The 14,611-nt window shown below is 37.5% G+C and overlaps 1 protein-coding gene across 3 annotated transcripts in view; it reads right to left on the bottom strand.

The window, feature by feature from the left end:
• Window positions 1–14,611, bottom strand: part of MAPK8 (mitogen-activated protein kinase 8) — a 48,665-nt gene that overhangs the window by 9,749 nt on the left and 24,305 nt on the right. For all 3 annotated transcript variants that reach the window (XM_069796552.1, XM_069796553.1, XM_069796551.1), the window contains exons 2-6: window positions 12,817–12,983; window positions 10,023–10,152; window positions 8,671–8,729; window positions 8,403–8,541; window positions 3,362–3,527 (exon numbers count right to left, since the gene is read on the bottom strand). In XM_069796552.1, the coding sequence (XP_069652653.1) occupies window positions 3,362–3,527; window positions 8,403–8,541; window positions 8,671–8,729; window positions 10,023–10,152; window positions 12,817–12,938 (616 nt within the window). In that variant the 5' untranslated portion in view covers window positions 12,939–12,983. The remainder of the gene's footprint in view (window positions 1–3,361; window positions 3,528–8,402; window positions 8,542–8,670; window positions 8,730–10,022; window positions 10,153–12,816; window positions 12,984–14,611) is intronic.

The following is a 14,611-nucleotide window of genomic DNA, read 5'->3' as shown; positions in this document are numbered from 1 at the left end:
ATAGGTCAAAATTAAGGGCCTGGTTCATTTAAAAAATTATTGTCAACATTTTATGATTAGTGGTGTTTCTTCTTTAAAAACTCTTTTTAAATACTTAAGAAAAGTATATATTCTTTGGCTTAAAGACCCAAAGATTTGAAGCCAAGTTTTGCATTTGACATTTAAAATATAATTCTGAATGCTGACTTTTTCACCTGCAAAACAATCTGCTGCCATCGCAAACTAAAATATACACAAATCTGTTGTAATTAGTTTGTGTCCAACATGATAAAAACGACACCTATAATTGCATGGAGAAGTCTGGGAATAGAAATAACACAAGTCAATGACTTACCTTCATGCCTCAGATGACAAATTACATCAGAGGCGAAGAAAAACATTGGAAACCATTCTCCTGGTCACCCTACAAAACCAAACTTGTGACATTTGGGGGTGTTTTGGTTTGCTGCTTTCATTAATCAAACAAAACCTGTATTTTACAGGTCTCTAACTTTTTTATGAAGCTAGACTAACTTGTACACTGAGGACTGCTCCTGTGAATACTTCTATAGAAGACTGAGTAAAATCTCATACAGATTTGAAAAAATCTTTTTAAAAATCTACTGCTTGTCATACAGAATGTATTTTATTCTCAAAAACCCCGTTTGGAGTGAACTTACTATTTTCTATAATTCTAAGAGAAAAAATACCAAGTGAAAATGAAGTTCAAACCCACTGTACATACTAGGAAAGTTAAAAGTAGTTTTTTCAGATGGTCTGGGGCTTTCCTTGCTTTTCAGTGCTTCCTTCCTGATAATCATGCACCTAACTGCACATAAATCTCAATATGTTAAGCTATGTGTGCACAAACAGTTTTGGTGTCCTTCAGTTCTGAGTTTGCAACACCTGGTTTCTTAATGTAGTATACCCAAATGTGCTTCATCTCCTTCCGTATTAAAACCTATGTAATAGTTAACTCTATAATCAGTTTGTCTGGGATCTTTGCTAGTTTAAAACAAAGATTTCATATGTGCGTAGTATAGCACCAAAAGAATACTACTCTGCAGTACATATCTCAGTCATCAAAACATATATTGCAATCCTCCCACATTAAGTTCAGCAGGGCACTGAAATGACATAAAGCTGCCAGATAACTCTGTTCAATTAAAATAAATGTTGATGTTAACCATTAGTTAGCTGCCAATTTTCAATATTTAACTCAAAACTAAGTAAGGTAACTTTTAATTTAACTATGTGTTTAAAAGTTGAAAATAGGCATCAATGCTAACAGGTGAGGATCCTAGACAGCCCATGGTTCTTACTGCAAACACATCCTTGATACCTGCCTCCCTGTCAGGGGAGCTCCACAATGAGGAACTCATCAGGCAGTGATTGAGAAGAGTAACAGTTTACGTAAATAGCTTTTTAATGACAACAGTACATATGGAAATGCAAATTGTCTTCTGACTCAGCCCACAGATTTACTTTTACATTCTCCAAAAGTGTCATTCTCAATTCAACGACTATATATTTGACTTTGGGAAGATGTGATAGTTTTTCATATGAAAATAATTTTTTATTCATATTCTGCCGCACAACACAATTCATGCTTGCTTAAGGAACTGGATTGTCACTAGCACGACAGGGTGCTCTAGAACACAATCTATTTAACTCCAGTAATAACCTAAGCAACGTTTTCGTGGAAAGAATGTTTCACACTTCTGCAATTCAAAATTACTTAGTATTTAAGAGAAAAATGTAAACTAGGCAAGCAAAGTCAGAAAACTTGTGATTTCCATTGTATCAATTCCTTCTGTGAAGCAGCTGCACAACTAAGACTACAGCTTTAGGTTCCTTTATCTAGTGTCTCTTAACTGGCCAATGTAAAGTCTTGGGGAAAAAAAGATAATGACAAACTTAAATATAAGCTTTCTACAAAACTTTAGCAATTAAAAAAAAAAACTTTAACCTTGCTCCACTCAATCTCTGACTTCTACATTATGGGAAAAATAGCCAACCATGGAGGCCTTTTGAAGGAACGTACATCCTCTCATGTACAGTAATGATCCAAACAGAAATAAAAACCACAGCCTTGCAAAAAAGATCTATTCTCATTCCTTTGAGCTGGCTTCTTTCATTGTCAACACCGATAGAAGCTATTCTTCCCGGGTTTTATAAGCGACAACAAAATCAACTCTCTTGAGTTCCTACCTTCACGCAACCTGAAGTCACTTGCTGTAATGGTATGCAGTTGCCAGGCAAGTTTGCAGACTATATTAAGAACCCTGAAAAGCAGAGCAAGCCCCAGTTGTGTCAGTAATCTGAGAAGCCATGCCTCACGTCACCAGGAGACAGCTACCAAAGCCTCAAGAATCACAGCATCTCATGGGCCTTACTGGAGGACTAATCAATAGAGGGTTTAAAATATCTTCAGCGAACGGTGACCTCTGTGCATTGTGCCTGCCTGAAGTGGAAACACCAAGTGAGCTGAACTGACCACTGCGACAGTGGATCAATGAAATGGCAGCAGAACTGGGGCCTCTACAACAGAATTTCAGGAATGACATGTTACTGTGCTTTCCTAAAGGATACTAGCTGTTTCATTCAGAAGACACAATGTACTTCATTGTGTTTCCTACCAATGCTGTATCCTTTCCTTACCTTCTTGTAGAAGATACTGAGGGAATGGCCACAGAGCAAATATAAAAAGGAGGGAAATGTATGCAAGCAGAGGGACAAAGTAAACAAATTTCCTTAGAATTCGTCATGAACCTCAAAGAATCTGTGACGCTTCCCGACAGTAGTCTCTGCATTCTTGTCTCAAGTATATTGCTGAATTTTTCTTCAGCAACATTAATTATTAAGAACTTAGCGTGACAGGTTTAAAGTAGGCTGGTTTTAATAAAAAGTAATGCCATGGTAGGTAGTTCTAGCTCGTTTGTTCCTCAGCAGCCTTTAAGTTCCCTACAACCCGAAAGGCTATATTGAATAGTTATTTAAATATTAAATTTAGGACACACATTTACTGATGAATTACAATTTACATCCTCATCAGGAATAAAGTCAGGTGAAGGTATATCAAGGTACATACCACATATTAAGAAAATTATTTCCAGTTCTTCTGGAATAAAACTTAATCTACCAAGCAAGTTATTTAAATTTTTAAACAAACAAGGCCCTCAATTTCTTCTCCTATTAAATGCAAACATTTCTAATGGGTTGAGTTGAACAAACAAATTGGCGTATCCAGAATCTACATTTTGGTCACAAGGCTAATTTATAAATTTTTTACAGCTTGAAAAAAAAAAAACATTAACATGTAAAATGTGGTGTGCCAAACAAAAAAATAAAGCTATGCCAAAGAAAGACTATATTTGCTGACCGTTTTCTTTGTATCCCATCCCTAGGATGACCTCTGGTGCTCTGTAGTAACGAGTCACTACATAAGGCGTCATCATAAAACTAGTTCCTGCAGTTCTGGCCAGTCCAAAGTCAAGAATCTTCAAAGTGCAGTCTGACTTTACTACTATATTACTGGGCTTTAAATCCTTTAAAAAGAAACATCATATATGACTGCTAAGACAAGCACAAAGTACTCTGTGGTTCACATTTTTAAAAGAGAATACTGCCAACATTAAACCCCACATATACAACTAAGTTATGGCTATAACTGCAGTTTCTTTTCCCCTTGCATTAATTCATGTGCATTCAGCAGACTACAGAATTAATTCCCTTATTGTGCTCATAGATTTACATAGCAATTAAAGAAGGAAAACACAACCAGTGTTACAAGATATGACAGCAATATCTGAAATAAATTGAGGTTAGTAAGAAATGTTAGCTCTGAGGAAAGGTCTAGAAACTGCTCGCTGGAACAATGATTATTACTATGATGCAGAACACAAGTAACATGACAATTGCTGAAATAATTTGATGCAATAATCACCTTGATAAAAGAATTATTAAAATTATAACATGAATGTAAAAAGTAAAAGGTTTCTTTGCTAGTTGAGGGTGCATTACCTCTTTTGAACCAATGCAGATGTTTCCCTGAACAGGAAGGAAAGAAATCCCCATGCTCACACAGATTTAGTTTCCCATTTAGGATTTGGGTTTATATGGATTTTGGCGACCAAACCCAAGAGGGCACCACTGAAAAACTGCCAGAAATTAACATAATCATTAAATTGGAGTGGAAAATGCTCTGATACAGCTTCAGATCATCTTAGAAATATGGCAACTCTATTCTCTTCACTCGAACCCTAAAACCACATTGGCAGTACTGGCTTTACAACATCTATACAGACACTACACAGGCATACTTGGTCATTATCTCAGGAGGATCTTACACACATCTGAATGTCACAGAGCAAATATTACAAACAGAGTAACTTCAGTATAACTTTGCCATCATAAAATGATTCATAGCACACAGGCTGACATAGATAAGGCTTGGATCCTTTCTGCCTACAATCTACTAAGATGAGAGAAAAACCTGATATGTGGCAGAAGACTCCAGCACTGGAGCTGCAAGCATTTGATAAGTAGCCCTATCTTTCACTGTTTCATAAAGACTTAAAAGTGGCTATCTGCAAGATGTATGTAGTTTTCATTAGTACTTGTATGGCTTTCAGCAAACTCTTCAGAAAGCTAAGCTGCCTTAAAGACAGAGAGGAAACCACAAAAACCAGTTCAAGAACAACAGAATTTTAATGGGTAATTAAAAGTCTTCATACTTATATATTCACACATGCACTTCCAAATCACACACACAAAGACTATGCAGACAACTTTGGCTTAGAAGATTCTCAAATGCCATGAATGAATTCAAGTATTATAAGGCATTCCAGCTATTTAATATGCACGTTTCAGATTCTGCTACAATCCTTTTCATTATCAGCTTTATTTTTGCTCACTTCTATTATTTGGAGGATGTTCATTGCAGAATCCCAGGTGCATGCTGATAGTATTAACTATACTCATCCTCCACATAGCTGCAGGATTAACACTGAAAATGTTAAGAGATCCTCCCTTTGCAAGAGAAAAATCACTACAAGGACAAAAAGCAAAAGCTTACAAAGTACTGTCCATCCTTAATTTCTGAACGTCATGTAGTTGTCATGAAGCCTAGGAACGTGTTGTGATTTGGAATACAGAACTGTCCTTCAAAATGATGGAGGCAAGAGTTGACTTACACTGCATCGAAATTTATGCAGAACCAATACCTGTTATGTATTAAATAAACATAAAGAACTCAAAAGCTCCTATAAGAGTGATCAAGTTAGTTAGGCTCTATGTATTCAGAACCTATAGCAGAAGATATCTCACCTAGCCTTAAAAATGTAAACTGTCAGTGCCTAAAAATCAGAGATTATTCATGGCTGTCTCCCCATTAACCAGACAGGGAGAGAAGGGCATCTCTGGAGGATAATTCATGGCTTCTATGGGCTTTTCCCTTTCTAAAGAAAGATTTGTGTGACAGGCTTCCATAATTAGGCAACTTTGTTAAGTGCTCAAAATCAGGCAGAATACAATGTTTCATAACCTCCATGCAAGACTAATGAGACACTTTGCGTCCTTTAGCAAGTCAGTGAGGCACAACTCTGCAACACTGATCATTCATCCTCCTCAGAGAGCAAAATATAAATGAATGTGTGATTGTGAAATATAAATGTATGTGTACTTCTACACTTGCTGGAAACTCCATTTCTGCATAATGCTTTGAGCACAGTAATGTTCATTTGCCAACATCTGTTAGAGCTGGTGTAAAGCTATAGTCAGTTCTTTACCAGGATCAAATCTTTATTCACTGATGTGGCAGCTAAGTATGTACTCTACAGCTTCCAGGTGAAATTGTCTGAAACTCTTTGTGTTTGATCTCTGCCTTGTTCTGTGCCTCTAGTTTGCTATGAAAAACCCACTTATTTCTATGGCAGCTAGTATCCAGTGCTACAGGCACATTGTAATTTCAGTCATTCAGCAAGCTTTGAAAAAGTTATTGAGATGCTGACATTATCGCAGCTGTGTTAGAAGCTGAAGAACTCGGTTAAAAACCATGTAAAACTACCAACACCAAAAAAAGCTTAAAGCTCTAGAGGACACTAAAGTAGTACACTAGATTCATAGTGTGAATGCTTCACAGGCAGCCACAGTCATGCAGACTATATTTAAGGAGTAACTAATTTCAACAAAATAATTAGCTTTAGACATTAAGGACAGTGGTGCTGAAAGCCCAGAGTGGTATCAGCAGTTACTATTGCAGCCACATGGTCTATATGAAATATGTCCCTTTTCAAGCATGCCATCCTTGTCTTCTGAGATTTTGTTTAACTTGTTCCACAGAGAAACAGAATTTTGATACTTTACACCTTGAGGTATAAAGGCGTAACGCATGCAGCAGGTACGTAATGCAAATGTTTTGCCTGAACACACTTAATCTTCTAACAAGGTCTGAGAAGCTGTCAGCTGGAAATCTACCATGAAGACATGCAAGTGAAATGCATCTGCCCATGTCCTTCAAAAGCATTCATGCATACATATGTTACTATTTACATAGCAATTGTATCTATAGTCTCTTTGGAATAGGTTATCCCTGTACTTAATATTACTGCACAATATGAAGCATTTCAAAGACTTCACCATATTTACAGAGGCAGGAATTCTATCCTCAAAGCTGTCTTTACTCCTGCCCAACAACCACCCAACTAGTTACTTTTTTTCTATAAATGTACAAATGTTTACATTTATCCATCACTTCTACAGGCTCAATGGTTTGATGCCTGCTTTATAGGAGTACGAACCACCCTTGAAGCAAGTGAAGTTTTAGAAGCTCCCTTCTGCCTGTGCTGACATCCACAGAATGAGATGCTTTTACATTACCTACTCTAGCACATCCATACGATATACAGTTTTCCAAAAATAAAAAAGACCTAGGAAAACCCACAGCATTAAACTTGCATACCTAAGTACTGAAGAGACCGGAAAATGTGAAGCTGTGTACAAAACCATTATTTCAATCCCGCAGGTGCATGCATTAGGACACAAATGGCTGCATAATATCAGTCATATGCAATGTAATACCACAACTGTGGTAAGTGAAGTAACCTAGTTTTGCCTAGCATTCCCAGAATAACGCAAGAAGCCCATCAACCTGTCTCAGTGCCCACATACAGACCAAGAAGCACAGGGTGCAATGTCTGGTTGCAGGCCATGCTTCTGCCTATCTTCCCTGACCCATCTCTTTCAAACACAGCAGTTCAGGGCAAACTGCATGCAAGAAGGAAGCCTTCACCTTCCCTCCCTGAGCTCCTCACTGGAATGATGCAGCTGATGAGTACTAGAACTAGCTGGGCAAAAGGAAGCAGTGTTTGGCCATTCAAACCTATTCTCTAGTCAAACAATTGTCCCAGTTCCCTTGAGGGAAAAAAAAACAGCATACTGAACAGGAGTGTCATATTGCCAGATCCAGCTTGCAGGCCATTCAACACCCCAGTCACAATGAGGTGGATTACTGAACTGGACAAGCATCCTAACATAGCAATTCCTGCCGTAGCACTCAGAATTGCAATTCGTGATTTGTTTTGCTGGGTACATCATCCATGAAGAAGACTATGTAGAAATGACTGAAAGTATCACACATGAAAACTTTGAAACAAACATGAAAACAAATGAAAACTTTTAAAACTCTCTAAAATATTACAATGAAAAATGTAGCACTGTACGAGCTTACAATTTCCCAAAATAGCAGAGATTATATCTGAAAAGTTACAACTAGACAATCTCAAGCAATCTTTACGCTACATACAAATATATATGATATGTTCAACTTGAACAGGCAACCTTAAATTCTGAATTTCTTGACTAGACTGCAACACACATGCCATTTAAAAAGCAGTAGTCAGTTTTCCCTGTGGGCAGTCTGAGTGAATGCTTTGTGACACACAGGTGTATGAAAGTTCCACTTACAGGTCTTTATCATCATCTGTTTATCTGGAGGCTTCAGGTATTTATTCATTCCTCTGCTAGTAAAAGAGCAGAAATAAAATGGGCAGTTCTTTCAAAAGATGGGATTTCAGGTTTGGTTACCAAAACAATAAAGGCAGAGGCATTTTCAGATATTCTTTCCTGTCATGACTACTAAAGTAGAATATTAATAGAATTAGAGGAGGTAATGTAGCTCACTGCAGAAATCTTTATTTGCTCTGTGCAGATTATTATGAAATCATTCAAATATTCAAAAGATTCATTCCAGAATTACAGTGGGAAAAGGTAAGTGTGGTGATTTCCTTTCAGCTTTCTCTCTCTACCTGTGGGACAGGCTATGAATCACCCTTTGCACTCCTATTTCTGATTTTTTTGTGTCTTTTAAATACTCAAGGCAAAACCAGGTGCAATGCAAAATATACACAGTGAAGTTCACTTACCCTATGTATAATTCCAGCTGAATGAAGATGTTTGATACCACACAGCATTTGATAAAGAAGATAGGACATTCGTTCATGGTCTAGCTCCATCTGAATCACTTGGCAGAGATTTGCATCCATGAGCTCCATCACTATGTAGCTTATGAGGAAAAAAAAAAAGAATAATAATCAGATAATACTGCCATTTTATTGTATTCTTTCCCTTGTTCATCTTTCTGCGTGAGTATTTTTGAAATTAATTTTCAGCTTTAGTTCAAATCAGACTTACACATCTTGAAATTCTTCCAGGGATTTTTGTGGTGTGAACACATTCAGTAGGCCGATTATCTGTAGGAAGGGGGAGAGGAAGTATAACTGCACCACAGCAATAGCAAAGTTGCAAAGTCAACATTTCAAACCCAATGCCCAGTATTCTGATGCAAACCTCCTGGTACACATTGAAGCTCAAGATGCTCAGTGGCTCAACCAGGCCTAACATGCTGTAACAGATGCTAATGATATTAGGAGGAGTATTTTTCCTCCACAAATCACATAATCTAAAGACACTCTGTGTGCAGTAACAAGATAATATTCAAAGTTAAAACCTAAGGCAGTTAATCAGTCTTCCGCTGCCTCCTACTTTCAGTTTGAAGGGAGCTGGTAAGACTTTTATTGCATATGAGGAAAAATAAAATTAAAAACTGACAAAGACTACCTAAGAGATACCACTTTGCCATTGACAGAGGTAAAGCAACAATTCCGCCCAAAGAGAAAAACAGATTCTTGGAACTGCTTTAGGACATTTCCCAGTTGCTAAGAATAGATGAGATGTGCAGAAATAGGTCAAGCTACTACTCATCAAGAGTCAGGCATGCTTGCAATAGTTTATCATCATACAAATTATGCTATTAGGTAAAACATCCTTCAGAGAGTCCACAGATAAACCATCTCTTGTCTTAGAAAAAATACAAAATTTTCCCAAGTAGCTAAAAGACAGAGTAAGTCTTCTATGGTTCCCTTCTTCCCTAGCAGCCAGGGGGGAATTTTATCTTGCTGAAGGGGGTTTAAGAGGGAAAGTGAGGAAGACTGCACACAGCTGTCTCTGAAGGAAGAAAATGGCCAATACCAGTCTTCTGTACTTCAATGCTGATAAATTTATCACTTATTCTCTCCCCATTTCTGTGGTCTGGTCTACTTCACAGCTTCTTAAGCATCAGACAGTTCCTGTTGTCACAACACAAGATTCCTAACTCATTCATGCACCAGGGGAAGGAAAAAAAAAACAAAAAACAAAACAAACCACCCTTTTTTCTCCTATTTGTCTAGCAGTAGCAACAGAAACAAGGATGCACTTACCACTCATGGCATTCTTATTTGCCAGCTGCTTGTAAAACATAGCAATGTAACACCAACTCCCTTCCTGAGTTTGAAAGGGGCATTTAAAGATTGGGCAGGTATTAAAACCAGTCAATAATAGCTCTTCTGAAATATCCTTCTGTACTTATCACAGAGATACAACCATGCAATGAAAATCTTTATAATCTACAAAGGATGCCATCCTCTGAAGTCACCTTTAAGGCTTTTACAAAGAATAACCTTCTAGTTATTTCTTTAACATTTAAAGCAGAACACTGCACTCACATTTTTGTGATTAACACACTTCATAAGAACAAGCTCTCTGTAGGCTCTTTTAGCATGGGTTTGATTCTGAAACGGTCGGCTTAACTTCTTGATTGCAACATTTCGTTCAAGGATGGCATCATAAGCGGCACTGTAATTAAAAATAACATTATTACATCCCAGTGTCAAGGTCCTTTAGTCTGTGGCCGTTGCCACCTTTTCCAAATACCTTGTATTATGTTTGCAGATAAACCAAATTTCCAGTATTATTCAGCTTCAGGGAGTGTAATAGCAAAATGCTCTTGTATGCTGAGCAATTCAAAATTTAAAATGTTTCCCAGCTTCAAAGTATTAACACATGACAATCTCCACAAAATAATGCAGGATCTCTGCTTCCTAAAGTGTCTCACTAAAGATACTGACTTCTTGCCATTCATTGGCACTCAAGAACAGACTGCCTAAAAAGATCCAAAACACTTCAATCATAAAAAGCACATCAATTTTATGTAAAATCTTCACACTGAAAGTTAGGGAGGGGAGAGCAAAAGTAGGTTATATAAAGGTTCCATGCTTTCACGTATGCAGTTGCTTAATATCCTCATGACAATGAGAGCATCAATGTCAAGATAAAATGAAAAAAAATGTTAGGAAAGCTTTAACATCTTGATGTCACTGGCTTTTACTTGGTAAAAAGAAAGAATAACATTTTGTTGCACGCTAATGCCAAGATTGTCATATGATTCAGTGACACAGGCTGTTTAACTGATGAAGACCGTTACTGGGGACAACTCCCATATCACATTTCCATGACAGGAAGGCACAGATTTTGTTTCCTGGAAGAGGTAATACGATAGCTGACTACCATGCAGACTCAGGAAACATTTATCAGTTACTAAGAAAGCCTCAGCATGGAAAATACTGTTTTCTTGTCTCTTATCAAGAATGGTACGCAAACCTAATGAAGAACACCTGCCAGTAAATGGTCAGCACCTACTAAATCCAACTAGCTACTTTAAAAAGCATGTTGTCTACACAGTATATGGGCTTGAACGATTAATTTTTTTTTACGTCATTAAAACCTCTAGTCACTATCGAAGAAAGAAAAAATGGGAACAACATATACTGGTAACTTTCCTTGGTTTACATTTTCAACTATCTGGAATTTCCCCCACCTACTCCCAAGGTAAGCAATATCTTATGAAAGAGCAGCAAAGAGATGGCCAAGCAAGACTGCCAACATGGGACTCCTGTACCAGTATTTAAACTTCAGCATCCCCAGTACATAACGGTAGCCTTAGAGTCTGTTTCAGTAATAGATACGGTTGAGCCTTTAGGCCATCTACGTCATATTCCTCCAAATCAAGTTAGATCAGGTTTTTAAAAAACAAAACAAAAACAAAACAACAACAACAAAAAACCCCAAAACCCCAACCCAAATCACAGGAATTACGCCCCACCTCCTCAGACATGGGCAAGATTTAACCACATGAGCACTCCAGTCCTCCTCAGGGTAATCACAGCAGTTTAACTAAAAAGGTTTCAATTACCGCTAGCAGCAATTACAGAATGACACTAGAGTAATTACATGGTCAGTTTTTGGATTTCAGCTCTAGAAGGGGCAGTAAATTTGGAAAACGGGCAGTAACATATGACTGGAAATCAGAAGGACAATAATAACATCTAAAGCTTTTGCAGGCATTTGTGTAGCAAGTAAACAAACTCTAGTCAAACAACCGTCTGTCCTCATTATATTAGCACGCATGCAAACAAAATTCAGATCAGTTTTTCTGCTGCTGCTACTTACAGATCAAATAATCTTAATTCCAGAAGTTACCGTTTCAAAAACAACTCTTTCTAGAGTACTGGCCTTAAAGATTTCATTTGCACTAAGCACACTTTTTTATTACTAACCCAGCTAAAACACAAATAGGAAACAAAACCAGACCCATACCACACATTCTCTAAACACTGATCAAGACAAGAGCAAGGTAGTAAAGAGGTTACAGGGAAAAGTACTTGAGAAGATTATGCTTTTCCCTACCTTTCTCTTCCTTGATGTTTCTTTTGTATTTTTATGCCCCTGGTTAGCAACTGGTTAGCAGTTACAATAAATTGGAAAACCTGCAAATTCCTGTGCTATCTACATCCTTCTCTTGAACATTCAAAAAACTCACAGGAAGCTTATTTATCTTTGGGACAGCATCACTGCACAGGAAACGGTGCCTACAAGCTGCTAGTTGCCACCAATCTTAAATCGTTCAGACAATGTTCAGTCCACACAGCAGAGCTCTTATTCAAAGAAATATTTTCAAGTCATTTTCCTAAACTGCATCAGGTATTTACATTACAATGACAGTCAGCATCACAAATGCTCACTAACCAGCATCAAGGACTACTTAGATTATGAAACTAAGTAGAACAGGCCCCCAACAAACCATTTCAAGAAGTAAAAGCATTTATAAGCAGCAAATATTATATAGAGTATTTCTGGCTTTTGTTTCACTGTAAACAGTGTGGCTTCGGATTAGGATTAGTTTCTATATCCAGGTTTTTTCCCCTCCATTAATTTATGGGACTCAGCACAGCTGGATGAATTTGCACAGAAGGGCATCAGTTCAGAAGCAGGAAAGGACACAGGTCAAAAAGCAACAGCGACAGCCCTTGCTGAGGAAAAACAGCCAACAATTACTATTGCTGTTTTGCACGTAACAGGTAGTTCTCCACACTCCTACTCAATAACATAAACCAGTTAAAGGACTCAGAAAATTCTATTAAAGGAACATAAAAGTACATTTAAATTTTAAAGAAACCTTACCATACTATCCCTTGTGCTCCTGATCCTATTGGTTTTAAGTTTTGATACCGTTTCAATACAGTGAAAGTAGAGTCTCCAATTTCAACACTGTAGAAATTGTTGTCACGCTTGCTTCTACTCATGACGGCAGCTTAGTTAGATCGCTTCATCCAAATTTTACTTCTGGCCTGTAAAGGAATAAAATTTGAAAAACTAAGATTTTACAACTGTATGCAATTTGACAAAAGGTAAAATTCTTTGATACGCAGAAGACGCTTCCCAAGTGAGACACATATGCAAATGTATGCTATATTTAACGTCTACAGGAATGAGATGGCATGTGTCTGAAATGTTTTATTTTTAGGAATGTTCCTAAGATAGGATTCTAGAAGGGCAAAAATAATGGAAAAACAAAAATGAATGGATGGTAGGAAAAATCTTAAAACAGCAATGAGAGAAGATCAAAAGGCAGGAAGCTATATCCAGAGAGCTCCAAGAGTGCTGCCATCCCTTCACACACACACATGCAGCAAGGGAGCAGGGTTTGGACCAGACATTCTCCAGAGGTCCCTTCCAACCTATGTTGTTGCACAACTCTGTAAATACAAGAGTGACAAAACATCAACAAGTCTTCCAGACATTGCAATCAAAGTACTCTTGGTCACAACAGCTAGGAATACCTGTCACTGATATGGAAATATACAGTCAATCTAGGCGAGAAAAGGAAAACTGGCCTTGTCAGAGATCTCACATACTAGCTTCTATGAATAAAAGTAATTATATCATGGAAAGAGAGAATAAGAGTAGGAAAAGAGGTTGTATATTCCACCAAAACCCCCTCATATTAAAAAAAGAAAGGCAACATCTCAATGCACATGTCCACAGGAGGAAAAAAAAAATAAAACTGCATGGTGGCTTTTACTGTATCATTTCCTTTTTCTTTGATGTTGACTGTGCACTTTTAATTTTCTCTTTACATGGGTTTTGGGTGTAGCTGTAATAGATATCTAGTAGTGCAAATTCCTGTTTGACTAGAAGAAGAAATTCCTTCATTTCTTCAATAGCAACAGCATGCTGTCTTCCTTTGTTACTAACTTAAGGAATACATTCCCATATCATTATTCGACAGCCCCAAACAGATTCTTAGCTTCTGTACACCATGACACTATACATTTGTTAAATTTTAAACAAGCTTTGAAAATGCAGACAGTGCAAATGTAGCCTCCACAAATAATCACAAATGTTGTACAAGCAGAATTCTTTTTAAGAATCTGTAAATTTACCAAATTCCACTTTCAACTAGCTGGCCTGTATTCATTTCAGCCACGATGGTGCAATAAAAAGCACTCTGAAGTTCTAAAAAGGACAGATCTTTATTTATACATTAGAAATTAAAAACGCACTGCCTTAATTGGCATTTTTCTCAAAAGAGATGTCTAATAAACAAGCCCCTTTTCCAAAACACTGTCAAAAAAAAAAAGAGTTTCTGTCAAAGACTTAACTAAATACCAAAGGAACTTGTATCAGTGCATTAGCGGTATTGTTAAAGGCTTCCTTCGCCAGTTTATAAGGGAGTCATAAATGGACAAGAACTGTTGCCTAGCACAAGAAAAACTGTATACAAGCTGGGGATCCAGACTGTAAATGGTAGCTCTATGGGGTGGAGGTAGGCTTACTGGAGGGAGACGAAAAGCCCAATTTCTTCACAATACATGACACCATCCCCAGCTCTTTCTTCCCTATCCCTTTTATTACTACATCTTGGGACACTGCCTCTTTCTCGACACTTCCTTCACAGATGTACTCACACAAAGTT

Source organism: Haliaeetus albicilla, chromosome 11 (assembly GCF_947461875.1).
Source record: "Haliaeetus albicilla chromosome 11, bHalAlb1.1, whole genome shotgun sequence".
Classification (NCBI taxonomy): domain Eukaryota; kingdom Metazoa; phylum Chordata; class Aves; order Accipitriformes; family Accipitridae; genus Haliaeetus; species Haliaeetus albicilla.
The sequence above is the reverse complement of the archived record's forward strand: the minus strand, read 5'-3'. Positions and strand labels throughout refer to the sequence as shown.